Here is a 16,048-nt window from a genome sequence, read left to right as displayed (position 1 = left end):
AGATATGCTCAGTCCCACTCACTGGGTAGCTAGGCAAGGTTCAAATCAGGTTTTGATTAGAAAGCGTGTAGAATGCTTTCAAGAGGGCAAGTTCCAGGCACATCTCAGCCTTGAGGTCATTATAAAAGCTTTCTTTTGTGGCAGTGACGCCAGGAAGGTTCTGTGAAGCCACATGAGAATGAAAGAAATCTTATTTTTAATGAATCGCAAATGGCACCTTCTTGCAAACTTGCTATTTTTTGCCTGGAAGTCTGTTCTCTGCCTCTGAAGCATGGGTCAGGTTTGACCCTATAGGGCTGCTGTTTCCTGCAGTGATGCTGACTGCAGCGGAGATAATTCCATTCCAAGGAGCAGGTGAACAGCAGGTGCATCACCTGTATAAAGACAAGCAGGTGTTTGGAATGGCTAAAAATATTTGGGTGGCAATGGCACATTCATTTATTGCTTAAGACTGCCGCACGTTCCCTATAGCAAAGGACATTACTTAAAGGACCCTTCTTTATTCCTTTTATAGCATTACAGACTGGTTTTTTGGTTTGTTTGTTTTTTAATTTCAAAACATTTCGGACCCATAATACTTCACAGAACAGACATTGTGGCTCCACAGGTCCAATCTGATCAGTCAAGCTTGCTATGTGAGTGGAAAAGGCAGTCTGAGATCAATTACACAAGATGATCAATGTTTATATACCGTTTATGCTAGGCAGGCAGAAAGTTGTAAAGATATAATTAATGCCATCCAGCGCATCAGAGGTCCTGCTGTAACGAGTTAGGAATTTTTGGTTTTGTTTGTTTATTTTGGTAAATATCCTGCACTAGACGGGAGACAAAAATGTCACCAGTGCCATGCCACCCCTAAATGGTAGCTGTTGACGTATTATGTGCACATAAAGGCCATCAGAAAATGCTTTATAAGAAATATGAACTTTGATCTAAGGAAATGCAAAGACAGGATGAACACTTGTTTTCTTTTATGAGCAAAACAGCTCCCCCCTGAATGTGCTGCATTGCACGTTGCTTTTCAATTTCCCCAGAATTAAAACAGAACTAGCAAAAGAAACATGGGGGGGCAGAATAAGCGATGCTCTTCAGAAAATGAAAAAGTGGGGGAAACCTGCTATGTGTTCACTACAACTCTCTGAACAGGAAAAAAAATTAAGAACAGGGTGGACAGAAGACTGGGTAGTCATTCTAGTTTTATCTTGTTCTTGTTAATTAACATCAATACCAATGTTAAAGCCATGGTTTTCCCAGTAGTGATGTATGGAAGTGAGAGTTGGACCATAAAGAAGGCTGATCGCCAAAGAATTGATGCTTTTGAATTATGGTGCTGGAGGAGACTCTTGAGAGTCCCATGGACTGCAAGAAGATCAAACCTATCCATTCTTAAGGAAATCAGTCCTGAGTGCTCACTGGAAGGACAGATCGTGAAGCTGAGGCTCCAATACTTTGGCCACCTCATGAGAAGAGAAGACTCCCAGGAAAATACCCTGATGTTGGGAAAGATTGAGGGCACAAGGAGAAGGGGACGACAGAGGACAAGATGGTTGGACAGTGTTCTCAAAGCTAAAAACATGAGTTTGACCAAACTGCGGGAGGCAGTGGAAGACAGGAGTGCCTGGCATGCTCTGGTCCATTGGGTCACGAAGAGTCGGACACAACTAAACGACTAAACAACAGCAACAATCAATGTTAATTAGCATATTATACATAAAAAGGAAATAATGTTGTATATCATTTGAGTATTGAGCGACTTAAAATCTGTTCCCTGTTCGCACAACCAATTTTCACCAATATTACCAAAGCTTGTCATATAACACTTTCATGCATTTTTATTTTTGTTGTTTTTGCTTTAAACTCTTACACCTGGCGAAGATTTTGTGTTACCTCTCAAGATCACCCCCAGCACTTTGGACATGATTTGGTCCGATAAAAACATTGTGGACTTCAGGAATGACAGGGATCAAAGAATAAAACTAATAGTTTTGTCACTGTAAATAACTTTATTAAAATAACAGCATGTTCCAAAATGTATATCATACTTTATTCTTATGTATATTAAGCCAACATGATAATGATAAAAATAGGGCTTTGAGCCAGATGGCTGGTTCTATTTCTACCAAAATGGAAGCCTCAGTGCCATTAACTATCATAGGAATTACAAATTCAAGAAGACTAAAAAAATCAAGCATTATGTCTTAGAATCTTGTAAAAAAAATTTTTTTTAATGATGGCAGCATAAAATTTTCCTTGCACTTAAGAATTCAGTGACCAAACCCATTTAAAGGAGGGAGCCTGATAAATTACAGGAACATATTACTCTTCTCCCAAAGACATGCCAACTGTGTACAATAAATCATTTTCTTGTAGGGGGAAAAAATCTGTGTTAAATGAAAACTACAAAGTCCCAAGGAGCATTGGATTTATGGCAATCTAAAAGCAGCTTTGTAGGTTCATTTCAAACATCTGCTTCTGGATATTGATTGGCTAAGCACACTGACCTCCATTCTCTTTCACCTCCTTCCCTCTCTTTCTACAGAGATTTAAGGAATAAGCAGCAGTGGGGAGATGGTACCAGTTATGGTTTTTATATACATTTGAAAATCGCTTCCAAAAAAGTAACCCAGGTAATAGTTGAGGACTCCAGCAGCAGACATAAGGAACAGGAAAGCTATGATGCGTTTTCCGAAAATGTAACCAGGAGTGCTAAGAGAGAGAGAGAGAGAAAGAGAGAGAAAAAGCAGTAGGTAAGAATATATTGATTTGCAAGAAACGAGCTAAACCTCTCTATCTGTCATGAAGGTCAAGCTCAACTTAAATAGAGCTCAGATGTTCAGATTAATGGGGTCAAACTCTGCACTGATGTATGTCTTGGCAAGCACAATTAATTTTGAGTGAGCCGCGCAGGTGTAAATCAGCAGATGAATTCAGTGCACAGGGCAAAATTTATGCATCTCAGTATCCAAGACGGTTCCATTTAAGAGACGTATATATCTTATCCTAGCTTTTAAAAAATGATAGTCACTGATTATACTTGAAACAAAATTCAATAGCCTTGCATATTTAATTCAGGAACGTGATGGGGTATGTGGAAGCCAAGCAGTATAAGACAACCAGAGACCCTCTGTGTAAGGTCCATTGACTTCGTGGGGTTTTGTGGATTTAGGGTTGTGGACTCATTTTACCTTCAGGGATTTTGCATTGCCACACCAATGAGGACACTGACTGCTGTAATTCTAATGGTGCCTAAACATCATACAACTCCAGTGTGTGCAGTTGAGAGCTGATACAGCAGTAACAATAACACCCATGACATCCAGTCTTTGTGAAATACAATCAGGATTGAAAGGGAAGGTGAAGGGTCTAGTCTAGGACTAGAAGCCATGACCATTAAAGTGGTATAAGAGTGCTTTAAATGAATGTGACCGTATATTTTTGCTCCGTGGAGGGAAAACACAGAGAAATACACAAGAAGTGCTCTTTTCTCATATTTTCATTACTGAAAAATCTACATTCCAAAGAAGCAATTTCCCACATGTATTTCTCTGCAGGCATTATTCTAGGTGAAAAGGAAAACACAATGTCAAAATAAGCCTGACAAACTGATTAGGAGAATCTAGAATAGTGGCAGGAAATCGACGGGCCTGCAGACATTGGTGGACTCCAACTCCCATTAGCCCCAGCCAACATGGCCAATGGGCTGGAATTGTTAAATTTATTTCCATTTCTACCCTGCCCTTTCTCCTAAAGGGCGGCAATAGAATCTGTAGTCTAACAACATAAGGAGAGCCAGAACATCTCTTGTTATTGGCGGGGGGGGGGGGAGGAAAACAAGGAATGAACAAGTGAGCCGCCATGTTAGAACTTTTGAGAAGATGTAAGTGGGGAATTACCTCTGTGTCCTTTCCCCCATATAGCCAACAAAGTACTTCTGTCTCACAAACAAGTACATCAGTCCCGCAAAGGCAGCAGGAGCTAAAGAGAAGTAGGAAAGGCATTTGTCATTAGACATTGTCACTTCACTTGGATTAAAATGCAACCTTGAGCACGATTCAACTACGGTAAGTTTGTTACTGGTATGAGCTTTTGTGTGCGTGCACACTTCTTCAGATACCATGCACATGAAAGTTCATCCCAATAACAAACTTAGTTGGTCTCTAAGGTGCTACTGGAAGGAATTTTTTCTATTTTGTTTCGACGATTCAAAGTGGTTTAACTATTATGGCTTTCGGAGGACGAGCCCTGTGGAAATAGAAATATAGTAGTTTAAACTCGGTTGCAGCATTCGAGGAACTTCAGTAATAGCTGCAAGGCAGATATAAGAATTAAGATATATTAAGAAAAAGTTTAATTATGATAAAAGTGTGCATTGGCAATAAGTTATAGGAAAACGAAATATGGAATAGACGGGAAGTTGGGTCTTTAGTGTTAAGACCAATTTATGTCTTACTGTTTGCTAAGAAAATTTTGTGTCTATTGTTATTCCTGTGTGTACTTTGGTATTTGTGTTTTCTCTTTTTTTCTTTTCTTGCTGTATCAATAAAAAAAGAGGAAACTGCAGTATTTGCTATTTTGCCTTGATAAATGCAAAACCTAGGCTACGTACACATGCGGGATCTGAAACGCACAGGGCTCTCTCTTTTTTTGCAGAGCGCTTTTGTCGACAGTGATTTGCGGTTGTGCATCCCTTGGCACAATAACGTTGCCTAAAGCAGGAAATACTGCTTGTGTTGTCTGTAGTTACAGGTGGGAGTGTATATGAAGTACAGTAGTACACATGAAGGTGCTCCCCTCCCCTCATTAGGTTAGTCACCCACCTCCCAAGCTCTGGTGGAAATGATGTAACTTCCTTCCTCCCTCCCTCCCCCCATGCATTACAATATTCCGCGGAAGTCTTGTAGAAGAGAGGAAGTGGCCCAGTCTTGCACCATGATGAGGTCTTCCCCAGTAGGAGGTGACCTAAGAAAACACTCTCCGTGTATATTTGAATGCAGAAAGCGCTTGAGACGTGTGCTCTTTGCACAAAACGGAATAAAACTGTTGCTGCAGAATGCACTTTAGCTTAACCAGGGATGGCATAGGGACAACATCATGTGCGCAGCCCCCTCCCAAGCATGCCTGCATTCAGCACTGAATGCACATTATCAGGCAATGTGTACACACCCCTAGGGGGATGGTGTGAAGAGGACTCTGAATACATTACCTTGACTACACAGCAAGCCAGCACACCAAAGCACGGCAAGAAAGGTAGGGTAGGCGTCTCTGCAGTTTTGGCTAGGAAATTATTTTTAGAAAGGGATATCGTCATACTGAGAGCAAGAAAATGTATCCATGCAATTCGAAGCAAAGCACAAGGCGCATATCAATCACAGGGAAGCTTAATGAAAAATCAGAAAGATAGCAATCTCAAAGGGATGTTCATGTCACAACTGTTATCTACAATTTTTTTATGTAAGTACAGTGCACAAATTGAAACACAGACAATTGGGGAAGGAAGCTTTTAATCGGAACCATGGTTTGTTAGCTAGGTAAACCTTGATTTCAGGTTGGCTCATTTCAGCAAGCCATGGATAAGACTAACCACATATTGTCCAGGTATGAACATCATAACAAACTGTGGTTAATCTAAAATGTAAGCAAAACCTTCCAGATCCATCCTGGTGGCTACGCCAGAGGAGGTGAGGGGTGAGCATAAGAACAAGCCTTACTTCATCTCATTTGCCTAACTAGCAAGGCCATTGTGTTTCAAAACCCAGAGTCAACAACAACATGAAGGAGAGAGCCACACTGTACATTTAAAGGACACCCAATGCACTTTTAAAGCACATGACTTCCCCAATTAATCCTGGGAACATCTAACAGAGCCAGAGTCCCCAGGATTCTCGGGCGGAAGTCATGTGCTTTAAATATGCATCGAATACACTTTAAATGTATGGTGTGGATCTGCTCAAAGTCTTAGAAGGCCAGCTTTCTGGGATGGGGGTGGTGGGTAGGAATAGTATCAAAGCAAATTTGAGCCCCAGAATCTCTCTTTAGATACAAGCCTTGTGTCTGCAGCAATTACAGCTGTATTGTTTGCCATTTCACTCCTCTTTCCCATGACACGCAAAATAAATACTCACTTGGCTGTAAAGACTCGCTCAAAGGGAGATGTACCGCCACGGTGAACAATTTTGCCCGTACTGTTCTTGCTTTCCTGCTCTACTTTGCTTGCAAAAAAGGCTGTTTTAGGAAGGAAGGAAGGAAGGAAGGAAGGAAGGAAGGAAGGAAAGAAGGAAGGAAGGAAGGGAAGGGAAGGGAAGAGAGAAAAGAAAAGAAAAGAAAAGAAAAGAAAAGAAAAGAAAAGAAAAGAAAAGAAAAGAAAAGAAAAGAAAAGAAAAGAAAAGAAAAGAAAGGCTTATCTTCATTTCATTTCAATATTAACGTCCCACTTTTCCTACCTGTGGGAAGCCCAAAGTGGCTAAGAAACAATGTCAAAGACGGAAAAAACAAACAGTTCCGTAAACCAATGCAATGCAAATTAATTTTTCCAAAAAAGTGATGCAATAAACAGTTAAATTATAAATCAGAATATTTCTGTAACATAGTAACATCAAACAACGACTTAACAAAATATCAACTTAATGTTTCACAAATATCACTTTAAATTTTTGGATGGCTTGAAGGAATGGAATTTGGGAGAGTAAAGCAAGGAAAGTCAATATATATGGAAAATCAATGCCTGGAATATGTTATCCCTATCCAAACAAGCATTGCTGTTGGTAGTCTTGCAGGTGTCTTTGTAAGGTGTGAAGGTCCAGAGGCACCTTTCATGAGCCCAGAGTCCAGCAGCAACTGACACCAATCTAAGCCTGATGCTGGCTGAGAGCCACTGAAATTTTGGGGAGGAAAGATTAAGAACTCCTTTCATTCCTCTGCTGAAAATCCCCTCTCTCAAACTGCTTTTTTAATTTTCAAAAATGGTGCTGGGACTCCAAAACATAGGGTTGGTTTTTAAGGGGGTTGCAAATACCCAAGTTCTGTTGCCTTAGCCATTACTAAAACTGCTGTGCTTTTCTTTGAAAAATGCACACAATGCCTCTCTAGCCTTGGAAAGCACTGCAGCAATTTCAGTAAGGCCTTCAGCCAGAAAGAAATGTTGGTTCCTACCTGAATTGGTAGTTCTTGGGTTACCAATTCAGTGTGTTTGGGAATAAATACTCCTTGCTGCCTTGCTGCAGTATCCTGAGAATTTAACATAAGAAGAATGGCCTCCAGGCACAGAGCTTGACTCGTTTACACAATTGCACTGATCTCATGCTGCTTATTCAAGACGAGAGCAGGACAGAGAACGGTGCTACTAGCTGTGTTGCTAAATCACTGTCCTGCATCTACCACCCTGGCCACAGCACCCTCTGAGTCATGTTGGGGCCTCTGAAGAATGCCGAGAAACCCAAACATTTTGCTGCAAGTTGTTAGTCACTATAACAAAGATACGGTTTCAGTGATCAACGGCATCCCTCCAGGATCCAGAACAAACTTGTCTAAAAGGGCAGCTTGATGCTCTAAATAGAAACTCCTCCTCTCTCTACTGCTTCTCAAACTTTTTCTTCTCCTTCTGGACTTTATGCTCTCTGTTGCATATACAGTGGTACCTCGGGTTAAGTACTTAATTTGTTCCAGAGGTCTGTTCTTAACCTGAAACTGTTCTTAACCTGAAGCACCACTTTAGGTAATGGGGCCTCGTGCTGCCGCCATGCTACTGGAGCATGATTTCTGTTCTCATCCTGAAGCAAAGTTAACCTGAAGCACTATTTCTGACTTAGCGGAATCTATAACCTGAAACATATGTAACCTGAAGCGTATGTAACCTGAGGTACCACTGTATAATGTCGCTGTGTGTGAGGACCTGTGAGTTGGAGAGAATGTAAGTTGAAGTTTTTCTAAAAACAACAACTCAGAAATCCCATTCTCCATTAATTCCCTTCTCTTCTCACTACTCCTCACTGAACCTAAAAAGTTCAGTGTAGCAGGGAAGAGGAAGTGTAGAAGGGCAGCAGCTTTGAAAGAAGAAGGTTCCCAGGTCCAGTCCACAGGCAGCTTCTCCCAGTGGCAATAGGAAAGACTCCAGTCTGAAACCTCAGAGTCACTGCTTCTGCTTCTTCTATTTTGGCGATCACTCGTAGCCGAGTAAGATTGTCTTCCATAAACACGGTTTTAACAATGAGTCCGTAAGTGACTGTGGAGGCCAATTCTGGATCCACACGTCCTTCCACAGTGGGGACATTGGTTTCCGGGCGGGAGTTGATCACTGCTGGTCAGTACTGACAAGATGGTACTGAATCGGTGTAGAGCAGCTAAGGTGATGCTGGCACTGATGCTAGGTGAGGGGTCAGCCCTGCTCAGTGTTTCCCTGCAGGTAAGAGTCTGGTCCCCCCCCCCCCCGCCCAAGGGAGCCCACCTCCCACTGCCAGTCAACCTAGGCAGCAGCCCGGTCACCTCCTGCTATCACCAGAAGGAACATTTCCATCCCCACCAGCCTGCGACTTGCCAGATTTGAGATTCTTCCCCGTGCCATCCTCTCAGTGTGAATTTAACATGGAAGTTAGTGTCAATATTGCTAGGCTAAGGAATCTGGAACACACATTGCAAGTATTTAATTTAAAACCCAGACAAATCAACAAAAAGAGGGGCGGGATTCTGAGAGGAGCTCTGAAACAACATGTACAAATACAGATTATTATTATTTGAATGCATTCATTCAAATCTTTCTCACCCCATGCCTAATGCTCAGGTCTGCCTCTTTTTCTGACCTCCCCCCTCCCTTGTTCTTTCTTACCATTTTGGACGACGCTTAAAAGCGTAACGATGACCAGGAGGACAATGTACCCCACCACTTCTTGGTCCATGCTGACGGCAGGCTTGCCAGGATATTCTGCTCAGCCTTTTTTTAGCAACTCAGCCAGACAAACCACAGAGGGAGGAAGTGATCCTCTCCCTTATCTTGCATCATGTAACTTTTCTGATGGCTCCACAGCTAAAAGGCAGCATGATAGTAGCATATCATCTTCAAAAGTGCTATCAGTGCATTGCATTTATCAGCTGTGAAGGCCATGCCTCTCAATCTTTTTGTTTCGGCTTCCATAATCTGCATATCTAGCTGACGTGCCCATGCGAAGAAGCAGAAGGGCCTGTTGCTTTAAACCAATCTATATCATGCAACCTGCGTGGATCTGAATTAACAGTGCCATCGCATTTGTGACTCAAAGGCTCAATGTGAACCATGGTTTACTCCCGGGGGCATGAGGCGACAGCCTAAATTTAAGAATCTCTCTGCCACAATCTGTCTGGACCATCATCAGAACAAGATCCTGCAGAGATACCAATAAGAACTAGAAAACTAGGATAATATTGAAAAACAGGCAATTAAGTGGTTGGGGTAGCTGTTATTATTTTATCCATTTAAATCATCTTACTCTGCTCTTAAGCCAAAAAGGATCCCAAAATGCCTTACATGACAGCAAGATGGTCCCTGTCCACAGATTTATAATCTAAAACACAACACAAAAGGAAAAAGGGTTGAGGAGGGAAAAGGAAAAGGTAACGTGCTACAAGTCAGAGTTATGCACTTTCTTCCTTCCCTCATTCTCCCTTGCATTTGCCCCATCATCACATTTTCCTTGCAAGTAATATATGGGATTGGGAATCCCATGTTTTCTTATGTCTGTGTAGTTCTGCCCTCCATGTAGACATAGAAGCTGGATTCCCCCCCCCCCCCCATTTGAACACAGCATTAAAATCTTTCTTCCATGCTTTGCTTACAAATAGCACATGAAAGGCTATCCATGGCTGCTAGGCCTGATGTCAGTGTTCTACCTTCAGTTATCAGTGAGGGCATGACTTTGAATACCAGTTCCTAGGGAACACTACAAACTTAATTCTTTTTAAAACAGTATAAGACCACTGTCAATTAAAATTAGCTTTTGCTTTTCAGTGGAAATTGCAGTTTACAATGGAGGAACCTAAGATATGAAACAATCTCAGACAGATGATGGAGCAACAGCCAGCAGATTGGGTAAAAAGAAGGTGGAGAAATGTTCCCTGCGAGAAGCACATGGTGTGTAACTTTGAAACTGGTAGAAATTAGTCATAGCTTTGAGGATTTTTCCAAAAGCAAATTTACAACTGTTTTATCTTGCAAACTTCCTTTGCATGCTTCATTTGTGCTGCGTTTTGTGGCTGCGAAAGGGAAGCTGCTCTCCAGTTTGCATGTGTAATATTTGTGTGACACGTGCTGCAATATCAAGGAACATAGGAAGTGGCCTTATATGTGGTGCATCTAATCTAGTCTTCTGTGCACTGACTGGTAGGCGTGTGTATCTGCAGGATTTTTTTTCCAGGGAAGGCAAATCCTCCAAATAAAGAAGCAAACATCTGGACTTTCACTTTTTGAAATATGGCAACCCTACCACTGTGAGAACAGGATGCTGGACTAGGTGGGTCCTTGGCCTGATCCAGCAGGCTCTCCTTATTTTCTTAACCAGCATTAGAGAACACCTTTAGTAGATCTGGTGGCTGGTGGCAAAGCTTGGGTAGATCAGGCTTCTTAGAAACCTATACTCCAGCTCTTCCTGTCCATTGCTCCAGCAGCATAAGAAATATGCCAGAATAGCAACACTGGATGACACTTCAGGATGGTCATAGACTACTTTAATCTCCTGCCCCATCCCACAGGAAAATGGGTTTAGCAACAGCAGGTTACTTTACTGGGTTGGCATAACCCACATTCAGCTACAGCTCTGAACCCTGCAAGATGCGTACAATATTGATGGGCTTCATCTGCATTGATACTGATGGCCATTTAAAAAACTGTTTACAAAGAAAAACACCCCACTTTTTTTGGGGGGGGTTAGAAGAGATAAAATAAGACCTGCGGTTTGGGGTTTGGGTTGACAACCTCCTCTCTAATCAGAGCTATACCCAGAGCTACTTGTTTTCTATGGAGCAGCAGCAGTACCAGGGAAGACTAACATAAAAACCTTAAAATGGCCTCAGTCCAGTATATCTCAGTCCAGTATATCTGAGGTCCAGTGCCAAGGGCCTTCTGGCGGTTCCCTCCCTGCGAGAAGCCAAGTTACAGGGAACCAGGCAGAGGGCCTTCTTGGTAGTGGCACCTGCCCTGTGGAACACCCTCCCACCAGATGCCAAAGAGAAAAACAACTACCAGACTTTTAGGAGACATCTGAAGGCAGCCTTGTTTAGGGAAGCTTTTAATGTTTAATAGACTATTGTATTTTAATATTCTGTGGAAGCCGCCCAGAGTGGCTGAGGAAACCGAGCCAGATGGGTAGGGTATTAATAAATTGTTGTTGTTGTTGTTGACCTGCTTTCTTCAATGTCAGCCATTGCTACGGCCTCATTCACTGACTAAAAACACAGGCAGGCAGATGCAGGACAGTTGGTCACAAAACAAAGGAGGGAAATAGGGCCTGCCAGTTTTGTTCTCGTATATCTGGTTCTAAAAGTGCTAAAACCAGCCTTTAAAAATAAAATGAAATATTCAAAGCTGAGAATCTGCAGTTTATGGCTCATGCCCACCGCTCCGCACTGCCACGCTGTCTTTCCAAACCTACCTTGCTGGATACTAAACGAGAGACTGACCCTGGCAGCTATAGCAGGTGCTCTGCCAGTGAGTTACTGCCTCAGATGCAAGAGATATATGTAGTGGTGAGACATGAATACCCAATATTATCCTACCTGTGTGTCAACAAAATTGCCCAGTATATCCAATGATGCTATTATTTGCATGGGCAAATATACAGAGAGGAAGAACATAGGAGTGTTCTTTGTTAAATAGTTCCTGCACTGTGCTTCTCCCAAGATCCAATCTCCACTGCTAATCCATGGCTATTTCAGATTGATCTGAACGGTTGCAATTTATAGTAAGGGATACATTGCTGGTCTATTCTACAGGAGGAACTCTGGTCCTCTAGATGCTACTAGACTCCAACTCCCATCAGCCCCAGCCAGCATGACCAATGATCAGGGATGATGGGAGGGGTAGTCCGTCATCATCTGAAGAATCACAGGTCTGTCATCCCAGGGCTGCTCTCACAACCACCCTACTCCATATTTACTCCACCCCATGGAAACCCAGCCATGTCTACCTTTTACTGTACATGAAGAGGGGCTTTCGGAATGCCAAAATTTTGGTGGCACACTAAAATTTGAACCCAATATGTTGTATCAGGTGTGTGCGACTATCTCACTGTTCACTTGGAAGAAAACAGGCTTTTCACCCAGTACTGGTTACGAGAATAGACACTGACGTCTGATCTTTCCAGTAAGATTTGAGAGCCACATATTGGCATGGGGTGTCTTGTGATGGCATTAGTCCTTTCAATTCTGCTTCCTCTCTTTGTATCATATTTTCACCATCTGGCACCCTATCCTATTTTTCTTTTCTCTTGTTTTCTCTTACTCTTTTTTTTCCTGGCCCACTTCAGTCTTTACAAATTCCTTCCCCACCTTGTCTAAGAGATGAATGACATAGGAACATAGGAAGATGCCTAAAGGTAAAGGGACCCCTGACAGTTAAGTCCAGTCGCGAACGACTCTGGGGTTGCGGCGCTCATCTCGCTTTACTGGCCGAGGGAGCTGATGTTTGTCCGCAGACAGTTTTTCCGGGTCATGTGGCCAGCCTGACTAAGCTGCTTCTGGCGAAACCAGAGCAGAGCACAGAAACGCCTTCCCGCCAGAGCAGTACCTATTTATCTACTTGCACTGGCGTACTTTCAAACTGCTAGGTTGGAAGGAGCCGGGACCGAGGAACGGGAGCTCACCCCGTCGCGGGGATTCAAACCGCCGACCTTCCAATCGGCAAGCCCTAGGCTCTGTGGTTTAGACCACAGCACCACCTGAGTCAAACCATTGGTCCATCTAGTTTGGTATTGTCTACACTGACTGGCAGCAGCTGTCCAGGAATTCAGAAGGCAGGGGCCTCTCTCAGACCTTGCTGGGGATGTCTGGGGTTGAAGCTGGGGCCTCCTGCATGCGCAGCAGATTTTCTGCCACTGCTCTACAGAACCTCCCTGTTCCCAGTTCCTGTTCCCATTAACCTCTAAAGCATCTTGAGCGGTCGAGCTCAGAACATAGGGAGGTGCAATTGTGAATACCTTTTCAGGATCACACAAATTCAAAACAAGGCAATACATAGTCATTTTAATATTCTCATTCTGCATTCTGGTTGAGACACACTTTTTCACCGACTTTCATGGATACTTAGTTATTGTGTGTGTGTTGCTGTTGCAGCTTGGCTTAATTTTGTTTTTTTGAATCTTTACTTACCCACAAAGGATGTGGTTTCCTTGTTCTTTTCCTTTTCAACAGGCCTGTTAGAAGCAGCACAAAGAATGAGGAACTAGGCAATAGACTTCCTTATTAAACCATAAGATCCTTTAAAAATTATGCATTTATTATAAAACACTCCATTTATTGTAAAATCTTTGTTAGCGATGTACCTTTATTGTTGTTGTTGTTGTTTAGTCGTGTCCGACTCTTCATGACCCCATGGACCAGAGCACACCAGGCACTCCTGTCTTCCACTGCCTCCCACAGTTTGGTCAAACTCATGTTCGTAGCTTCAAGAACACTGTCCAACCATCTCGTCCTCTGTGGTCCCCTTGTCCTTGTGCCCTCCATCTTTCCCAACATCAGGGTCTTTTCCAGGGAGTCTTCTCTTCTCATGTGGTGGCCAAAGTATTGGAGCCTCAGCTTCAGGATCTGTCCTTCCAGTGAGCACTCAGGGCTGATTTCCTTCAGAATGGATTGATCTTCTTGCAGTCCATGGGACTCTCAAGAGTCTCCTCCAGCACCATAATTCAAAAGCATCAATTCTTCGGCGATCAGCCTTCTTTATGGTCCAGCTCTCACTTCCATACATCACTACTGGGAAAACCATAGCTTTAACCTTAAAGTACCTTTATTAGGTCAACCAAAATGCACAAGCTTACTTCAAACTCTTCATCAAGCTAGAATCTAGGTGTTAGATGGGAAACAGAGGATGGTGAGGAAATAAAAAAAAATTATCTGGTGGCGAAGTCATGGGTCTGCCTTGGGTCAAAGTCTTAAAATGGAATGTAGAAGGAAGTAGTAGACCTTCAAACGAGGCCGTTAGGTGCTGGGCAGGTTTCATGTTGCACCAATAGCTGCTGAGCTGAAGGAACATACCAAGGTGGATTCCCCATATTTGGAAATAGAAAACCCAGCTGTTTATATAATGAAATTCTCCTGTTTACTATAAACTTATAAAATACTGTTATAGGCCACCCCAATCTCTGCTGAGCGGTGCATGATTCCAGTGGTCTTGGCACTTCACCAGAGTTAGTGAAAAAATGAGGCACGGCGAAGGCTATAGTGTCTTTCTGAAATATGGCTTATTTACTGTGGAGAGAGTTGCCAACATTCACATCACAAGAGAGTGCTTTGTTACTCTCCTAAAAACAGCAAGCTTGGATCTACAAGCAGCTGAATCAGCCATGCTGCCTCTGCCTCGTGGTGATAACTCCTTCCCCTTGACCCCCATATGGCATTTCCATACTTCCTCCTCCATCTTCCTTTTCTTTTCTAGCTTTCTTTTCCTAAAAGCAAAGGAAGGGTGAGTACCACCCTTATAGCTCAAGCATTGGTGTTAACCTCCTGCATCCCCCCTTTTATTGATAAGATCTAGTGTAATGACTCTCCCATGGACAAAATTATACTCCAGACATGATTATATACCATTATCATTCCCTCCATTTCTAATATCCAAGCTTCCTATAAAGCCAAAATTGCATATAGCAAAAAAAAAGCTGGGTTCATTGTTGGGTGGGATTGCCAAAGTCTTTCTTCCTGGATGCCCACCCTCTTCCCACCCGTTTTAATTTTTTGCTAAGTGCATGAAGCTGAAGGTGCGCCAGTTAAATGCACATAAGTTACGAGTTACTCATATGGCTAAAATGGTGTCAGTTGGCTTGGGGAAGTTTGCGGTACAGTGGTACCTCAGGTTAAGCACTTAATTCATTCTGGAGGTCTGTTCTTAACCTGAGGTACCACTTTAGCTAATGGGGCCTCCCGCTGCCGCGCAATTTCTGTTTTCACCCTGAAGCAAAGTTCTTAACTCGAGGTACTATTTTTGGGTTAGTGGAGTCTTTAACCTGAAGCGTCTGTAACCCGAGGTACCACTGTAGTATACAAAATATTTAGGTACAAAAAAAGAGGGAGGGAGAGAGAGAGGTGGTGGTGGCGAACCCAAAACAGGCCAATTAGGACTAAGTATGCACAGTAGGCACGGAATGTTTTGTGGAATGAGGAATTGAGCATGGAATGGAGAGGCTGGAAACTGACCAGGAACACGGCACGCTACAGCATTTTGTTGCAGCCCATGGGGGGGGGTGTGCTCAAAAAGTAAAGAAAAGCATTAAAAATACTAAATTAACTGAGGTTCTGCTCCCCTAGCAGAAGCCTGCCTCATCTAACAAAAGCCTGCCTTCTGTAATGTCCTCCCTTTGGGGTGGATTTTTACCTGTGATCTCCCCAAAAAAGTTCAACAACTTTTTGTGCCCCCCTAAAAATAAATAAATCCTGGGCTACACCCATGTTGCGGTCCCCACTTATTTTTATTATTTATGCACAAGCCAGCCAGATGGAGGGGTATAAATGAAAACACTACCACCACCCTCAGTGTTCTAACCTTAAATCAGGGTTGAACAGAAGGTGAAAAGGGTGCTAGGCAGTTGCAACATATGGGAGGAGGAAGTTGCAGGAGGTTAGCCTGGGGGTGGGTTGTGCAAGGCGTGGGGGGGGGCATGCACATGGGTGTGAAGGTGAAGGTGGGTGCAAAGTGGTGCTGCAGAACAGAATAGAGAAGTGGCTTCAGAAAGGGCGTTGGGGAGGTGGAAAGAGAGGATATTCAGTGTGCGATTAAGGGCCAAGCTGCATCTGTTAAGAGACTGTAATAAGGATATCCAGAAGCTTATGTTCGATTGATTTATGAATGCCGGGTACCAGGGTGCCCTCGTCGTGCCTTTCC

At 43.0% G+C, this 16,048-nt stretch overlaps 1 protein-coding gene across 1 annotated transcript; it reads right to left on the bottom strand.

Moving 5' to 3' along the window:
* Positions 1 to 1,927: 1,927 nt before the first annotated feature.
* Positions 1,928 to 9,069, bottom strand: ALOX5AP (arachidonate 5-lipoxygenase activating protein). The gene is made up of 5 exons (XM_081860848.1): positions 8,819 to 9,069; positions 6,123 to 6,222; positions 5,204 to 5,274; positions 3,894 to 3,975; positions 1,928 to 2,706 (listed from the first exon to the last, which is right to left on the bottom strand). Exons 1-5 carry the CDS (start codon positions 8,886 to 8,888, stop codon positions 2,544 to 2,546), a joined length of 486 nt encoding a protein of 161 aa, XP_081716974.1. The 5' UTR covers positions 8,889 to 9,069; the 3' UTR covers positions 1,928 to 2,543.
* Positions 9,070 to 16,048: the final 6,979 nt, after the last annotated feature.

Source organism: Podarcis erhardii (genome assembly GCF_964252035.2).
Source record: "Podarcis erhardii genome assembly, chromosome: 4".
Lineage (NCBI taxonomy): Eukaryota > Metazoa > Chordata > Lepidosauria > Squamata > Lacertidae > Podarcis > Podarcis erhardii.
Note: the sequence above shows the minus strand (reverse complement) of the source record. Positions and strands in the feature narration are given on the sequence as shown.